This window comes from Salvia splendens, chromosome 2, assembly GCF_004379255.2.
Source record: "Salvia splendens isolate huo1 chromosome 2, SspV2, whole genome shotgun sequence".
NCBI classification, from domain to species: domain Eukaryota; kingdom Viridiplantae; phylum Streptophyta; class Magnoliopsida; order Lamiales; family Lamiaceae; genus Salvia; species Salvia splendens.
In genome coordinates, this window is record NC_056033.1 from 659,385 (window position 1) to 675,287 (window position 15,903).

The 15,903-nt window shown below is 36.9% G+C and overlaps 2 protein-coding genes across 3 annotated transcripts; one reads left to right on the forward strand and one right to left on the reverse strand.

Moving 5' to 3' along the window:
• Positions 1-374: 374 nt before the first annotated feature.
• LOC121781618 (armadillo repeat-containing protein 8-like) lies at positions 375-8,047 on the reverse strand. 2 transcript variants are annotated; one of them, XM_042179345.1, is made up of 8 exons: positions 7,508-8,047; positions 5,918-6,637; positions 4,503-4,598; positions 4,339-4,422; positions 1,994-2,228; positions 1,749-1,909; positions 800-1,078; positions 375-715 (listed from the first exon to the last, which is right to left on the reverse strand). In XM_042179345.1, the coding sequence occupies exons 1-8, from the start codon at positions 7,880-7,882 to the stop codon at positions 659-661; spliced, it is 2,007 nt and encodes a 668-aa protein (XP_042035279.1). In that variant the 5' UTR covers positions 7,883-8,047; the 3' UTR covers positions 375-658. The 2 variants fall into 2 exon arrangements, with proteins under 2 accessions (XP_042035279.1, XP_042035285.1); XM_042179351.1 differs by lacking the exon at positions 375-715 and having other exon boundaries at positions 987-1,125.
• Positions 8,048-8,988: 941 nt separating this feature from the next.
• Positions 8,989-15,820, forward strand: LOC121781636 (CLP protease regulatory subunit CLPX3, mitochondrial-like). Its single transcript, XM_042179358.1, has 15 exons — positions 8,989-10,218; positions 10,531-10,592; positions 10,958-11,046; positions 11,193-11,272; positions 12,039-12,089; positions 12,911-12,985; positions 13,066-13,143; positions 13,815-13,871; positions 14,075-14,145; positions 14,257-14,356; positions 14,474-14,578; positions 14,843-14,905; positions 15,000-15,122; positions 15,233-15,391; positions 15,468-15,820. Exons 1-15 carry the CDS (start codon positions 9,361-9,363, stop codon positions 15,540-15,542), a joined length of 2,046 nt encoding a protein of 681 aa, XP_042035292.1. The 5' UTR covers positions 8,989-9,360; the 3' UTR covers positions 15,543-15,820.
• The last annotated feature ends 83 nt before the right edge of the window (positions 15,821-15,903 follow it).

Here is a 15,903-nt window from a genome sequence, read left to right on the forward strand (position 1 = left end):
ATGTGAAGATTTTGACATGAAAAAAACACACAAAATCAATTCATTAGGTTGGCAATTGTATAAATGATAGCTAGACTTGTCACATTGGTTTAAAACCAAATATTTATCCTTTCACATTGGTTTAAAACCAAATATTTATCCTTTCACATTGGTTTAAGATGTGATGCTAGAATTAAAGGATAATCCGACTGTCAGGTTGCCGACATGTTCTCCACAAATACGACCACATTGAGACATTTGCTCGAACTGCTACAGAGGAGTTGGATCACCGGAGCACAACGTTATCAGAGAATTTCCGCCATTCAATTATGTGAATTGTAGCAAATCAATCCGCATTCTAAATTCATGTCCAGAAATGGAATCAAATTCCAGAATAATAAAAAAAGTTGTCTTCGGCCATATATAAGATGTACATAGTCCAAAGAATGATAGTGCATTTTCCAGTTCGAATACATTAGCTATGTGATTGGTGCACATTTCACCCTCGTGGCTTCGACTATATTTACCAAAAATCCTTGCATGAATCATGGTGGTGATCAAACAAAACCCAAAATCTCATCAAGAGAGCTGCACAAGTTCAATTGACCCCAATCCATGACACAGGAGTGCCATGTTTTCATTGAGCGTTCGTCGAGGAAGTGGCATATTTAAGACACGCTCATGTTGAAGCATCCCCAAATGTCATCAGCTGTCTAAGAGCAGTTCTGGTTTGGAGCTGCAACAGGAAAACAAGTAAATAACTTCGGTAACAAAAGGATTCAAATATCACTTTGCCAGGATAGTTTATTTTAGTAGTCACCTTGACATCGAGACAAGGGTCATTCACCATATTCTTTAGTTGAGATACAATCCCCGCATTCCAGAATTCCGTAACCCTGCCACATGCACCTGGACTGCTTGGAAGAGTAAGATTTACAATAGCCCAAACTGCAGCTGTACACAGTTGGCTGTTACTACTCTGCAAAAATCTGACCAATATCGACTCTCTATTATTGCCTGCCTGTCCAAAAAGTTCGCTCATAACTGCTTCTTTGTGGTGCTCGTTCCCAGAAGCCACATTGCTGAGGACGTACATACCCTAGATAGGATATATTATTCTCATGGTGTATATAGTACGAAAGACAGCTAACACAAAAATCATCATGAGTAAATTGTAAAAGCAATTATTAACAGAGATATATCATGAAAATAACTTAAAGATCATTTTTAAAATAATAATCAGTATCACATAATATAATCGAATTCAGAATATGTAGATTGTCCTTGGTAGAAACCAGAACGCTTTTGACACGAAAGATCATGAAAATCGTATTTGAACTTCTTATCCCACAACAATATTATTTCTTCAATTTGCTATACATTATATTTCCTTCTTCTAAAGCACCCACTACATATTACACAAGTTATGGAAACGACTTTCATTAGTAACCAAACCAAATCAAGTTTGAAATTTTTTAATTTTATTCATAAAAAGATATCAAAACCTACCATATTTATTTATATTTCTACTTGTGAATGTTATTAACATTGTAATATTAAAGAACTTAACATAAAAGTAAATATGTATTTACAAAACACTAGTACACTACACGTACATATTTGAACAAATAAATGGATAAAAACTTTGGGATATATTTTAGTACTATAAAGCATGGTGCGAACCATTAGAGCCCATTTTTTTACAAATGACTCCGTAAAACTTTTACTAAATTATCATATAATGTGTAAACAGGGGAGGATGTCCTTACTTGAACCAGAACTTCAGCTTTCACATTGTTCCGTAATTGCCTTCCTATAGAATGCAGGAGAAGAGCGTCCTCCCCAAACACATAATCGATTGAGTTTACAGTGCCATCTACGAGATTACGAACAAGCGCCAAAACTTGCTCTTGAACAGAAGCTTCAGGGTCTATCATTTACAATAAGTAGGGATGGTCAAATAGCATATCAAACACAATAGAGGTTCATGTTACTAATTTTGAGTGACAATTACCACTAATGAGGCTTGTTAATGTGGATGTTGATAGTTCCAGCAAAATCTCTTCTTTACATTGGTTGTTTCCAAGGAATGTGAGATTTTTTAAGGCCCATACAGCATTGGTTCTAATAGTGGATTCAACAGACTTTGAAAGCAGAACCAGCTGTGTCACACCTCCACATTGTGTGAACACAGATTTATTTGCATTGAAATCAACCACCACATTGCTTATAGCCCCCAGAGCAGCAACCTGAAAAGAACTCAGAATCAAGGAATATATATTCTCTCTTTTAATATATTGGTTTGAGATCGCACAAACCCATGCAGAGCTTGTATAAATCACGTTGTGTGCATCGCATGAATCAGAATAAATACTAAAGGAGCAGCACGTATTTAGTAAGAGCATCTCCAATGCACGGATGTCCCACTCGGACATCCACTAGGACTTCCCAAAAACACCTCCTACCACGTCACTAGGACTTCCCATCCCACTGTCACGTCACTAGGACTTCCCCTGCACAATCCGCCCTTCCCATCGCCCTTCCCACTAGGACTTCCCGCAATTAAAAAAAATCACAATTATTTAATTACGTAACGGAATTGTAATTTTGACACGGAATACGGGAATGAAATGAAGTTCAACGAGCCGTATATATAGAGTTTAAAAAAATAAAAAATAAAAAAATAAATACCGGACGTCCGACCCATGCCACAATGGCGGACGTCCGCCCGCCCGTTGCCCGGACGTCCGAGGACATGCGACGTCCATACGGGACATCCGTATCCGAGTGCCTTCGTTACAATGGCGGACGTCCCGGTCGCCCGTCGCGGATGTCCGATCGGACGTCCGCCATTGGAGATGCTCTAACAATGGAAAAACTGATATCATGACATCATCATATATACATTCCCCAAAAAAGTGATATCAGGTGAGGAGTAAGATATGCTGGGTCCTTAAGTTGGTTGACAATCGGCATATTTTTACGCTCTAAAATTTGCATTGGGGACATTGCATAATAGATGAGTAAAATAGCAAGATTTGCTTGCACAGAAACGTGTTGTTGCTTCACTTCTTTACTATAATACTTAATAAAATTAATGTAATTAACATATTCATGACCTACCACCATAATGATATGCCTCTGAGAGAATATATTGACATTAAAATCTAATTTTTTGCTTCTGCATCATTTCCCTGACTGAGAGCACATTGAAAAATCACATTCAACTATTCTTGGAATTCAAGTACTTACTTCAACAAATTAATTCCAAATCCTGTCCCTCTTTTCATATGTACTTCTCTCATAATCATGAAAAAATGATGACAACATAAAAAACATTTATACTAATAGTAGTATTTATCAAGGACAGATTCATTTGTTTTAGGAAAAACATTCACGGATGAAATGCATGTATTATTATATAAGGACTGATCAGTCAAATAGTGCATGAAAGAGAACATAAAAAGAAAGCCTTTCTAGCTTATCTACAGACTGTTTATAAACACAAGAAAAAAAATCATCCGCCTTTGACTTTTAAATAGAAACTAGACATCTCTTTCTACTCAATGTGGTATTTAATAATCTCACTTACATAAAACTATAATTATTAAAGTTCCATAAAGATACTTGACACCATTACTGTCTGGTATGTACTGATTGGTGAATCAACTTATAATGAAATAGCTACGTGAGTTTTTCTCTCATCCTCATTTAAACATGTATATGCAAAGGCATTGGAAAGCCAACTCAAGTACTTCCCAATCATATATTATCCATTCTCAAATTCCAAACATTCCAACTGTTATGAATGTTCAAAATTACTCGTCATTAGAGGTTGTATCTAAGGGTATTGATTTTCATTAGGCAGAGGAGTCACATATTTTTTCTTTAAGTTTAACGTTGTAAATCACAAATGCTTTTGCTCGAAAGTCCTCAAATTGGCAGATTTAATACTATTCTACCTCAGTATACAACAACTAGCTCATTATGTTTCCTTCAATAAGAGCTTAATCAATGACTTATTCCAAAATATTGTACTCCATCCGTCCCATTAGTGTTGAGTCATATTCATTTTTGCGCCGTCCCATTACAGTTGATTCATTTCCCTTTTTGGCAAAATCCAACAGTTGCTTTACTCTCACCTACTTTAGTCTCTCTCATACTATTCGCTCATTACTTATCTACTTTATTCTCTTTCCTACTTTATTCTTACTCCACTTAACTCATTAAAAATGTATTCCTCAATCTCCCTGCCCAAAAGAAATGCCTGAACACTAATGAGATGGAGGGAGTACATCTTAAACGGATGTAACTGTAACACATACAAGGAAGCTTAACTAAGAGAAGAACAAAATATACCTGCTCAGAAGTAAAGGAGCTACCCATTAGTTGAACTAAAGGAACCACAATCTCTTCATTCATAAAGGTACCTGCACTCAAACTCTGAAAAGTGATTTGTTAGCAAATTTTCAACACAAAGGAGAGACTCAGGAAAAACAATTGATCTGTTTCACATGACAAACCTTGATAGAACGGGCAACATTCTTCAAGAAAATGCAAGCTGCAGCACGCACTTCAGCACTATCATGAACCAATGCTTCCCTAACAGAAGCTAACACCTGCATGGAATAGCCATATATTAACTAATAAAATTCGAGCACAATTTACAAGAATCGAGCATCATCTGAATTTCAACATCCAGGAAAGAAAGTTGGCCAGTAAATAAACTAATTAGGGGAATATATATCCTCCCTCACCTCACCCACCACCATATTGCAAGAACCTTATATTTCATATGCTTGCTACCACCCTTTTTTACAAACTTTGGAACTTAATCACTTAATGACAAGAGAAAAGTGCAGGCTCGATCATGCAGGGTTTTATCAAACAACATAACAACTGCAGAAAAGGAGCCAAACAGTGTTTCATGTTATAAAAGAAAAGACTGATGAACAGCTCATAAAGGAGTGAAAAAGTAAAAAAAAAAACTAGAAACAAAAAACACCAAATGAATTAGACCAGCAAATTTTAATAATAAAATGATAAATCAAAGGAAGTCAATCAAATTTATAGTTGATGGATTTGGAAAAAACAGGTAGATACACGTATTTCCTCCCCTTGGTTTGGTTAGCAGATAAACATAAATCCTCCCCTTAGTTTGGTTAAGTGTAATCGTCAGCTAAAATCCTCAACCTTCTAAGGAAATTCTTTTTTGGTCACAAAAGATATAAAAAGGACTTGAACTAAGATAATAATATCAATCTGGAAGCACTAAAGCATGTCTATGATCTTTAAAGAATGCCTCAGCCTTTTTTAAGGTCTTATTTGCTATTAACCAAAACTTAGAAACTGAACAGAAAATAAATTTAAAAAGATAAATCCCCTAGAGAGGCCCTGCTACTAACTACCATCCTAAACTCTGAACTCCAAGAAACATAGCTCTCCAATGAGGGGCTAATTATAATAACAAATAATAGACTCCTACTTTGAATAATATAGTAACTAAATAAAGACTCCTAAACCAACTCCAACTCTATCTCTAACAGTCTAATAATACAGTACTCTTTAATGGAACAAATACTAATAAAGAAATTAATAACTAGAGTACTAATCTGCAGGGATTAGGAAACATCCTTATCAAGAAATGTTGCAGAATTATATCAAGTAAGGACCAAGGATGCCCCGTCATCTTTAACAAAACAACTGAACGAAGACATTGACTTAGTTTAGTATGATAGCTATCAATAGTAACCAACGTCAACCAAAAGTAACAAAATGATCAGCCCAAAATATTACTCAACTTCTTAACTAACCAATAATATGACTGCAAGTTTCATTGTGTCATGCATGCCTGAATTCATATAAACACATCTGTTAAATAAGAGAAAAGGAATAGGTACATATAGTATCAAAAGCTCAGCAGATAGTAACTACTAACCTTTAATTTAAGGACCTTTTCTCGGCAGCATTCCAGCTTTGAGCAGAGATCAGACAGTGCTAGAAATATCCCTTCGGAACGTTTGGGCCTGAATGAACCTTTATTTAAGTTTTCACATAGCTTCTCAACAACATTTGCATTAAAGGCTAGTTGATGCAGATCTTCTTTTTCAGAAATCAAATTGGACATCACAAAGGGAGCCTCATCACCAACTTGACCAGGATCATCAAGAAGCTCAAGTAATATTAGCACCAATTTATTTTTAATTCCTGGGTCTTGAAGACTAGACACTGAAGCATTCCTTATGTTGATCAGACACATGCAGGCTAATAACCTCGTCCGAGGGCACTTATCCTTCATCAGCTCAATCACAATACTTAATTCCCTTCCATTTTCAGGCACTATGAACCTTGACACAACTTCTGGATTATTCTTGATGACAGCAGCCAAAGATTCCAAGCTAGCATCCCGCTGAATTAGAGAACCCCCAAGAAGACCAACAAGCCTTTTTATAACTCCAGCTTCACTCAATACCTGCTGCTCGACAGTGGTTTGGCATGAATGCGTGATAATGCTTGCAGCAAGACCAGTAACATTCTCATTCTCCCTGTTCAGTAGTGAAAGGAGGAACTCCATATTTTTTTCTTGAAGAAAATCATAATTTGGAGCCAATTTTGACTGATAGATCAATTTAAGTGATCGGGCACTTGCATCAACAACCTGCATCCGAGGCTCCAAATTTATTGATATCGGTAAAGATTACATGTGGTGGACGATGCATTAGAAATTTTAAAAACTCTATGGTGTAGGCAACATTATACATTCACTCATCCTATAGTATGATTGATCAGAAAGAAGTACTATGATATTGCATTCAATACCATAACAGTTCCTAAAAAATGTATGCATGATATGATAACTCCAGCTCCACATTATCGAATCAAGCTAGAGGCTATTATGCCTCTGATGTAGTAATTCAAATGTTAAAAAGTTAAGAATATGGTATGCTAGAAGGTAATGTTATTAAATTGAGTTGACATTAGGGCTACCAAAGTCTAAGCGAATAAAACATGTACACCTCTTCGCTAACAAGAGTAATAAGTAGAATGAGACTAGATATACAATGTTGCTAACAGGCATAGTTTCTTATTTACTATACATGATTATCACGTTATTAAAAGAAAACACAGCAAAACTTCGATTCAAGCATTTGAGAGGAGTTGGTGTAGATGTGGTAGGCTCGTAGCATTAACTTTTTCATTGTAAGAAAAGGTCACAAATACCATTGCTATTCTCACAAAGATTAAAGCGAAGAAGAAAGTAAACAATCTAAAGGAGCAGATAGCTCAACTTTTGATTTCCTTAAAGCTTTGCTTAATCACTAAAACCAAAGGGATTCCTTAGCTCCTAACTGAGAAACTAACTGAACTTGAGCAGCTTTGATACATCGTTCTCGAGGGATTAACTTAATAATCAACTGAATTTCCAAATTTAGGCCATGTTTTGATTCATTATCCCTAGAAACATAAAAAAAATAGAAAAAAATCACTTGAATCTATTATATAAATACAATCAAGTAAATAATTATACTTTCTGATTTGGATGGGAAATTAGAGTGAAGAGAATGGGAAAAGCCCCAGCATCCAGCACAGCCTTAACTCCTGCATCCAATCCGCATGCAAAGCTCCCGATAGCCGCCGCAGACTGGATCAGAAACGACTCATGGAAGTCGCGGCCGGCCCCTGCGGTGCTGGAGGCCGTAGCAGAAGAGGCGAGAATAGCGACAATTGAAGGCACGGCGCCGAGCTTCAAGAAGGCCAGCTTTTTTGTACGATTTCCTATTATCTGGTTCTTCAAGTCCCTCAGCGCCTTCAGCTTAGCCTCGTGTGGTGCCTGTGCTGAGCTCAGCCGTCCGATCAAGTCCTCAGGGCAGCTGGATTGATTCGAAGCCACAGAGGCCGGCATCGCTGCGGGTGGAAATTCGCCGATTGATGGAAGTTTGAAATCTGACCCCGCCGGAGGATGCGACCTAGTCGGAGCGGCGGCGGTGGCGGAGGAGGTGCGGTGATTGTGGTGTGATTGTGTTTCAGCAAAGATGATTGATTGTTTTTCTTTGTTTCTATGTGTCGTTTTTATTTAGTGCCGGGTTTGGTAAATAAGGGGGTAATTAAAGGTTTTATACAAAATATTTAATTTTGTTTCAATTTAGTATAAAAAGTATTAAGTTTACATATTTCATACAAAAAGTTATATTAATGTTTTAAATTAATACATTCCGTTAAGTCATTGCTAACACCGTTACTTCCAATTACATTATACATACAAAAAGTTTCATCAATGTTTTAAATTTATACAAAATGTTTTAAATTAAAAATTTCCATTAATTATTTCAAACACAGTTATTTTTATTACTCGTAAAAATGAAAAACACATAGAAAAAAATCACCACTCTTTACTATCAAATTAGCGAATTGCATTTTATCGTGGAGACTTTCACCTAACACACGCCTCTATTACTAGCATACATTATACCCAAACAATTGTCTACCTGTTATAGTATTGTGATTAATATTTCAAAAAGCATTAGTGATGCAGCGGTGGTGAGGCGTTTTTTCCAAGTGGAGACCTGAGTTTGATTCCTCATTCTCTCCTATTTTGTGTATACTTATTTTCTATTTTGTAGATTATTATTCTATTTTATATTTTGTATACTTATTCCGATAGTCAAATATCTCCTATTTTGTGTATACTTATGTTCTATTTTCTATTTTGCAGATTATTATTTTATTTTCTATTTTGTATACTTATTCGGATAGTTATTACTATATTTGATAATTTTAGGAATTCTTTTTTATGTTCTTTCTTTTTTACACTATTTTGTGGTGGTTTATAATATAATATATTTTATCTTATTTATATTTTAAAGTAGTATTATATTTAATATGTTTATTTATTATAAATTTGTATTCCCAATTTTAAAAGTCAATTTTAAAAGTCTGAATCCGCCAATGGAGGGAGCACGTAAAATGAAATTAGTGCTTTCTCACTATTGCCACTTTCACAATTAGGCTCTAATTATCACAATTAACCTTTAATTAAAACAAGGAGATTATCGGAAAGAAGCAAGTGACATATCCAATTTTAGTGAGTGAAAGGGGATCATCGTCTTCCAATTCTCTTTCTCAAAATTCAGATCGGCGACATGAAATTCCATCTGTTGGACTTGGAGTGAGTGTTGGAGTTGATCTTATTCTATTCTGGGCTTCAATTATCCTACAAATGCGCTCCCACTTTGATGTTGTGCCGTGGTATTCGTTCATTTCCTCGTTTGGATTAGATTAGATTCCATTGGATAATACACATTCCGTCATGCACTAAATAAATACTCTCTATTTTCACTCAAAAGACACCAACTTGATTGATTAATCGGAGATACAAGAAAGATGTCGGGAGTTTGGAGATGGACAATACTGAGAGAGGTGGTCGGTAAAGGGAGGTGGAGGTGCGATCATTCTTATTCGCCGGTGCGAAAGCGAGGATTGGTCAATTGCTTGCACGCTGTGAAGCGGAGGGAATCCTTCATCGGAGTGCAGGCAAGATACAAGTGGGACCAGGGCGGGGGCGGTGGCGACGACGATGAGCACCGCCCCTCTACCCGGAGAATTAGGGCGGAGGCTAATTGCCCTCGCTGCTCCAAGCAAATGGATCTCCTTTTCACCAACCGCCCCCACCACCTAATTCCTCCCAATTCCGATGCACCCGATTCAAATGCGGATGCACCTGATGCTGCTAGCAAGAGCACCCATAATAACAAAGATGGTGCTGCTGGAGGGAATGCTTTCCAAGCTGTAAATCTATGCCCCAACTGTAAAACGGCCTATTACTTCAGGCCGTTCAAGATGTCTCCTCTTCAGGGAAGTTTCATTGAGATTGGCAGGGTTAAAAGCAAGAACTCCAATTCCGACAAGAAATTGACTGATGGTCAGGACTACGGCAAGCGTTTTCGCCCTTCCTTCTGGGAGACCTTGCGGTCGTATGGTAGTGAGCCACCAGAAAACTGGCCCCCGCCTCCACCCCCGCCCCCCTCCCAATCAGGAAATGGGATCGCCGTGCATACCCCACCCGGCCCACCCTTTGCCCCTGGCGTCAATGCCATTCGAGCATCAGGCCCTCGAACTGGTGCTAACAATGGAGAGAAGACCACCTGGGGTGGGTCTAATCTTGGCCAAAACTTTCCAACACCAAAGGAGATTTGCAAGGGGCTGGATAAATTTGTCATCGGCCAGGAACGTGCCAAAAAGGTCCTCATTTTCTCCATTCCTTTTACTTGCCACTCCGTTCGACTGTATACTACCACTGTGCATCCTCATGTATAAGTATAAATGAGCCACAGAGTATCAATACCATTTCACCAATCTCTAAAGTAGTATGCTCAATAGAATTAGAATCCACTGATATTATCTTGTTTTGGGATCTATATGGCCACTTTCATACAGTGAATTTATCTTGCTTGGTTTATCAATATCAGGAGAAATTTTCCAATAAATTACGTTTCACATGGTTTGATCTTATCTAAAGAGATTTTAGTTCTGCCTTGATGTTAATATTGGCAGGTGCTTTCAGTGGCTGTGTACAACCACTACAAAAGGATCTCTCATGCATCCTTTCCAAAGGGGTTAGTGAATATTGCCGTCTTCTTTTTCATCATTTGTTGGTAGTATGCATGAGAATGGGAAAAATAAACTTAATGCTTCTAGAAGGAAACTTCTGCCATGCCTGCTTAAAGTGCTCTTGTTGATCACTAGATTCCAGGCTTGATCAATCCCAGTATTTCCTGACCCTTCAGAAAAATTGATTCCTCTATGTTTGTTGAAATCAGCCATGCACCCTCTCAACCAAGAATCTGTATTCTTCATTGCTGCTTCAGCACTGTTGTGATTTCTCAGTTATCATTTAACAATACTCCAACTTATATGTCCATAGCAGAGAAGGGGGTTGATGGAAATTTACTAAGTTTACATATCTTGTGGCATGTACTAGGTCGGAAGCTGAACCGACCAGATTAGACGATGATGAAAATGTAGACTTGGAAAAAAGCAATGTGTTATTGATGGGCCCTACTGGCTCAGGTATGATTACTATGGGCGAAATGCTTATGCCCTATTCTGTGGTTCAGTATGCTGGTTATACTATTTCACCGCAAGAGTATCTTAAGTGTATTTTTTTCCTGTAGTAATCTCAAGTAGGTCGCTGACTTGTTTTTTATGGTAATCAGGGAAAACTCTACTTGCAAAAACTCTTGCACGTTTTGTCAATGTACCTTTTGTCATTGCGGATGCAACTACTTTGACACAGGTTGGTGGTCAATTTTACATGTTACTATGTTAGAATATATAAACCAGCTGCATATAGTTAGAACTTAGGTGGCATTAGAGTATGGTGGATCAGGAAATTGAGTTTGATGCAGGATTGTAAATCTTATCAATTATCACAAAAGAAAGTTAACTTGAAAAGTTAAAGTACCAATTGACAGTGGATCGCCAATTAATTGGTGATAAATTATCTTGAAATAGTTGTTTCCACTACTTCAGAGGCATTCTTGTCATTAGAATGTATCTGTCTTAAGTCATCCCATGTGGCTTTGGCAGTTTCAAAGAACATGATATATTTGCTCACTGATTCTTCCATGCCATTCGGAAACCAAGTCATAACAGAACAATCTGTCCAACTCGTAGTAGCATATGTACCATCTGTTGTGGCAGGAGGGCAAATAGAACATGATCTTGTTTATTTTAAGATCTCAGAAACATAAGAAGGCATAAGAACACAAGAGATAGTGGAACCATTGATTGGCTCAAGAAGTTCAAGTTCATTAATAAAGAATCGAAACACTTCATGCTGCTTTTGATATTTTGCTTCGAAGATTTTTCATTGATTTGCCATATCACATTAAAAATGCCATCTCTAAATTTGAATTAAAGTCTTCAAATGTCGGGTGTCATACATAGAGAGTAGCAAATTAATTAACAAAATATATTGATTATTTTCTTTTACTTTCAGTATTTTTTTTCCATATCATTTTCTCTTTCAGATCTAAAACCAAGTAATTTTTATATTGCAGGCTGGTTATGTTGGTGAAGACGTCGAATCAATATTGTACAAATTGCTCATGGTATCCTACTATTTCTTTGTTATATGCTTGCTTGTATATAGATTATTCTAATCCAATCCATTAAAAGGGCTTAGATACCTATGGGGCATGCATGTTTGGAGATATATCATGGGGTCTGCAGAAAGATGTTTTATTAATGTCTGTTACATGAAGGTTAAGAGATGTGCCATGTGGGTTCATCTTTAATTTTCACGAATTTATTCCCTTCTAAATTTTTGCATATGCTAGTAATGCTACTGAGTTGTAAAGAAATTGTTTCAGTTCTATACTTAAAGTGATATAAGAGGCTGCTAAAATTTTTCATGGCTGGATACATAAAGTGATATAAACTAGTGCAATTTATTCCCTTCTAAATTTTTGCATATGCTAGTAATGCTACTGAGTTGTAAAGAGATTGTGTCAGTTCTATACTTTAAAAATGTCCTAACTCACTTTCTATCTGTAAGAAAAAACAAGGGAAAGTGGAAAAAACTAATTCATGTCTGCCTATAATGCATAATTTCTCAGTGAAGTGTGGGTTATATATAGTAGTGCCTAGCACAAGCATTCTCTTTTATATTAGAAGTTGGATGAACATAAGTGGTTGATTGGCTGAGATTAGAAAATATCCTTTTGTTGTATTAGATTTCAGTAATACAAATTACTGGTCTCTAATCTCTATCACCCTTGGTCGGGAGGGTGTAGGAATAGATATATCTGCATTTTGATTGAAAAAAGAAAGTCTTTGTTACCTATTTTCACCTTTGTCTATGATTGCATTGAATGTCCAAATTTTCTTTGCATTATTGAGTTTGAGGCTTACTGTTAACATTTGCTTCAAGGCTGCCGAGTTTAATGTGCAAGCTGCCCAACAGGGAATAGTCTACATCGATGAAGTTGATAAGATAACTAAGAAGGTTCTAATCGTTCTTGAGCTTCTTATTCCTAACTGCAATACCAATCACTATATAATTATATCCTTTTGGTGATATTTAAGGCTGAGAGCTTGAACATCAGCAGAGATGTTTCCGGTGAAGGTGTACAGCAGGCACTACTGAAAATGTTGGAAGGGACTGTAAGTAATGTCCTGTGATATCTGACATTGTATTCTTTTGGGGATTATACATGACCCACTTTAAGCATATGGGTCATATGATTGCCTCTAGAAGAAATTATTTGTGCTTTAAAACTATTTGGATATGGATTGAGTTGGATTTCTCATGAATGTCTTCCACTTGTGGAGTTGACTTCTTCATGTACAAATACAAATAATATACTAGAAACTAAGTTCTACAAAAGCGAAATAAAATAAAATAATTTGGGGGCATTAGCTTGCAAGTTTTTTGATAAATCAAGTATTGTAACTGCCACTATAAGTAAAATTATTTCATAAGGGTTAGATGGATTGTAAATCTCAATTTTACAAATTTACAAAGTTCCACTGTCATCTTCTATTGCAATGTTAATAATCTTCCAGTATGACTCTTCACTATCATGACTCTGATAAGGTCCAAGTCAATAGTGTGGCATGAATATTCGTTTGTCTACTAGTCATACTATTTTATAGCTTATGAGCACCATCAGTTATAGAATCCACATATGCATACTTTAAACTTTAAAGTGGATGATCTTTCTTGTAGTTGTGTGACAAAATCATCTGTAACTAACGAAACACTTGTTCTCATGGAATTGATGTCATTAAATCAAATGAGTATTTCAATTCTTATATCTGACTTTGGATGCCAGATAGTCAACGTTCCAGAAAAAGGGGCAAGGAAGCACCCTCGGGGTGATAACATTCAGGTATGTGGTTCTAATGGTCTTACGTCTTTTCTAAATGCCTATTTGTCAATTTCCATACTGGATCTTGAATAAAAAAGAAGCCACTAACACTCACATCTCTATAATGGAATTCTGTAAATGCAAGCAGATCACTGAAAATCAGCTTTGACCATTCAATACCTGTTCCGTTGGACTAACAAGTTATGCATCTTATTTTAATCCAGATAGACACTAAAGACATCCTTTTCATATGTGGAGGTGCATTTATTGATTTAGATAAAACCATTTCTGAAAGGTAATGACCTTTTCATTAGCTCCTCTGTCATGGGAGAAAAGAACTTGCAAGCTGTGCTGCTAGTTGTGTTTGTATGATGATCTGAACCACAGATTTAATTGTATTCTGCAGAAGACAGGACTCATCAATTGGGTTTGGAGCCCCAGTGCGTGCTAACATGAGAGCAGGCGGAGTGATTGATGCTGTCGTGACTTCATCCCTACTCGAATCTGTAAGAATGCTGAAGTTGGGATATTGAAGATATACTGTTGGCTTGCTCGAGATAGTGAGAATTATAATACTTTCCTCTAACCTGTATATGAAGTCTGAAAAAGTGACCTTTTCACAGGTAGAAAGTAGTGATCTTATTGCATATGGTCTAATTCCAGAATTTATTGGGCGTTTCCCCATTTTGGTTAGTCTATCAGCCCTTACAGAAGATCAACTTGTTCAGGTAATTCTCATTGCTCCATTTTACTTATTTGTTTTTTCTTCTGCTTCATTCCATGCATGCAACAAAGTCTGGATAAAAGAAGGTTACACTATATTTCATCAATGTAGCTACATTGTGTCGAGCCGATGAACTGACCTGGTAGATTGTTTTGGGCTCTCTTCCATAGGACTTGCAATGCTTTCGTGAAAATACCACTGCACAGACAACTCATGTACTTTGTATTACATGTATCCCAACATTTTGACTTCTTCATTTCTTTTGCAGGTCTTGACAGAGCCGAAAAATGCTCTGGGCAAGCAGTACAAGAAGTTATTTGACATGAACAATGTAAGCTTTTATCTTCCCCAAAGCTTGAGCTCTTCTTGTCCACTGTCAATTTGGAATTGAATGAAATAACATGTTTAATATACATAAATCTCAGGTCAAGTTACACTTCACTAAGAAAGCATTACAGCTGATCTCCAATAAAGCAACGGCCAAAAATACAGGTGCTAGAGGATTAAGAGCCATACTGGAAGGCCTCCTTACGGATGCTATGTATGAGGTAACCTGATTATTATGTATTTTAAAAATTTTCGTCTTCATCACATTAGTATGTAGCAATGGATTCCTTCTGTTGTCCTGTATTCCATATACATTGGTTCTTCCTTTTAGATTCCAGATGCCAAGACCGGAGCAGATAGAGTAGATGCTGTTGTGATTGACGAAGAGTCAATAGGCCTGACAGACGTACCGGGGTGTGGGGGAAAATTACTTCGTGGTGATGGTGCTCTGGAGAGATACCAAGCAGAGGCCAGCACCAAAGAAAGCACGGTATGATGTAAATACTCGTAATAGATTATGCCCCAGAGTTAGTTTTTCTATGACTGAAGTGCGACGTTTTCTCCAGCAAGGAAAAGCCACAGCTGACGTTGACCTGCAGGAAGGTGATTTGGAAGTTTCATCAAGAGCAATGAGCATGTAGCTTAAGAGCTTAGCCTGTAAGAAAGATTTTTTTTATCCTCTCGTTTTTCTGCCCTGATTATATTGTAACAGTTGATTCATTCACCATTTCTAGTTGGCATTTTCTCATTATAGATAGGGATATCTGAGTTGACTGGGGATAGAAAATAAGAGTGTAGTAGCATAAGCCTAGATGGCCAACATAGATACTTCCCATGCGACACAGGCAGTTTGTTGTACACTAAAAATGGTGTTTTACACTTCTGTATCTATTTATCAAAGAAATAGGTCATTTTACCATCTCTTCTTGACTTCATGGTAATATTTTGTGTTGTTTGTCATAGATTAGTGCACAGTTACAGCAACACAATGAACGATTTATG

Coding starts and splice junctions, on each gene's coding strand:
- LOC121781618 (XM_042179345.1), bottom strand. CDS start 7,882: ATGCCGGCCTCTGTGGCTTCGAATCAATCCAGCTGCCCTGAGGACTTG. Junction 6,638..7,507: donor TTTCCCATCCAAATCAGAAA/GTATAATTATTT, acceptor CCTCGGATGCAG/GTTGTTGATGCAAGTGCCCG. Junction 4,423..4,502: donor ATGTTGCCCGTTCTATCAAG/GTTTGTCATGTG, acceptor ATCACTTTTCAG/AGTTTGAGTGCAGGTACCTT.
- LOC121781636 (XM_042179358.1), top strand. CDS start 9,361: ATGTCGGGAGTTTGGAGATGGACAATACTGAGAGAGGTGGTCGGTAAA. Junction 14,579..14,842: donor CAGAAGATCAACTTGTTCAG/GTAATTCTCATT, acceptor TTTCTTTTGCAG/GTCTTGACAGAGCCGAAAAA. Junction 15,392..15,467: donor CCAGCACCAAAGAAAGCACG/GTATGATGTAAA, acceptor CGTTTTCTCCAG/CAAGGAAAAGCCACAGCTGA.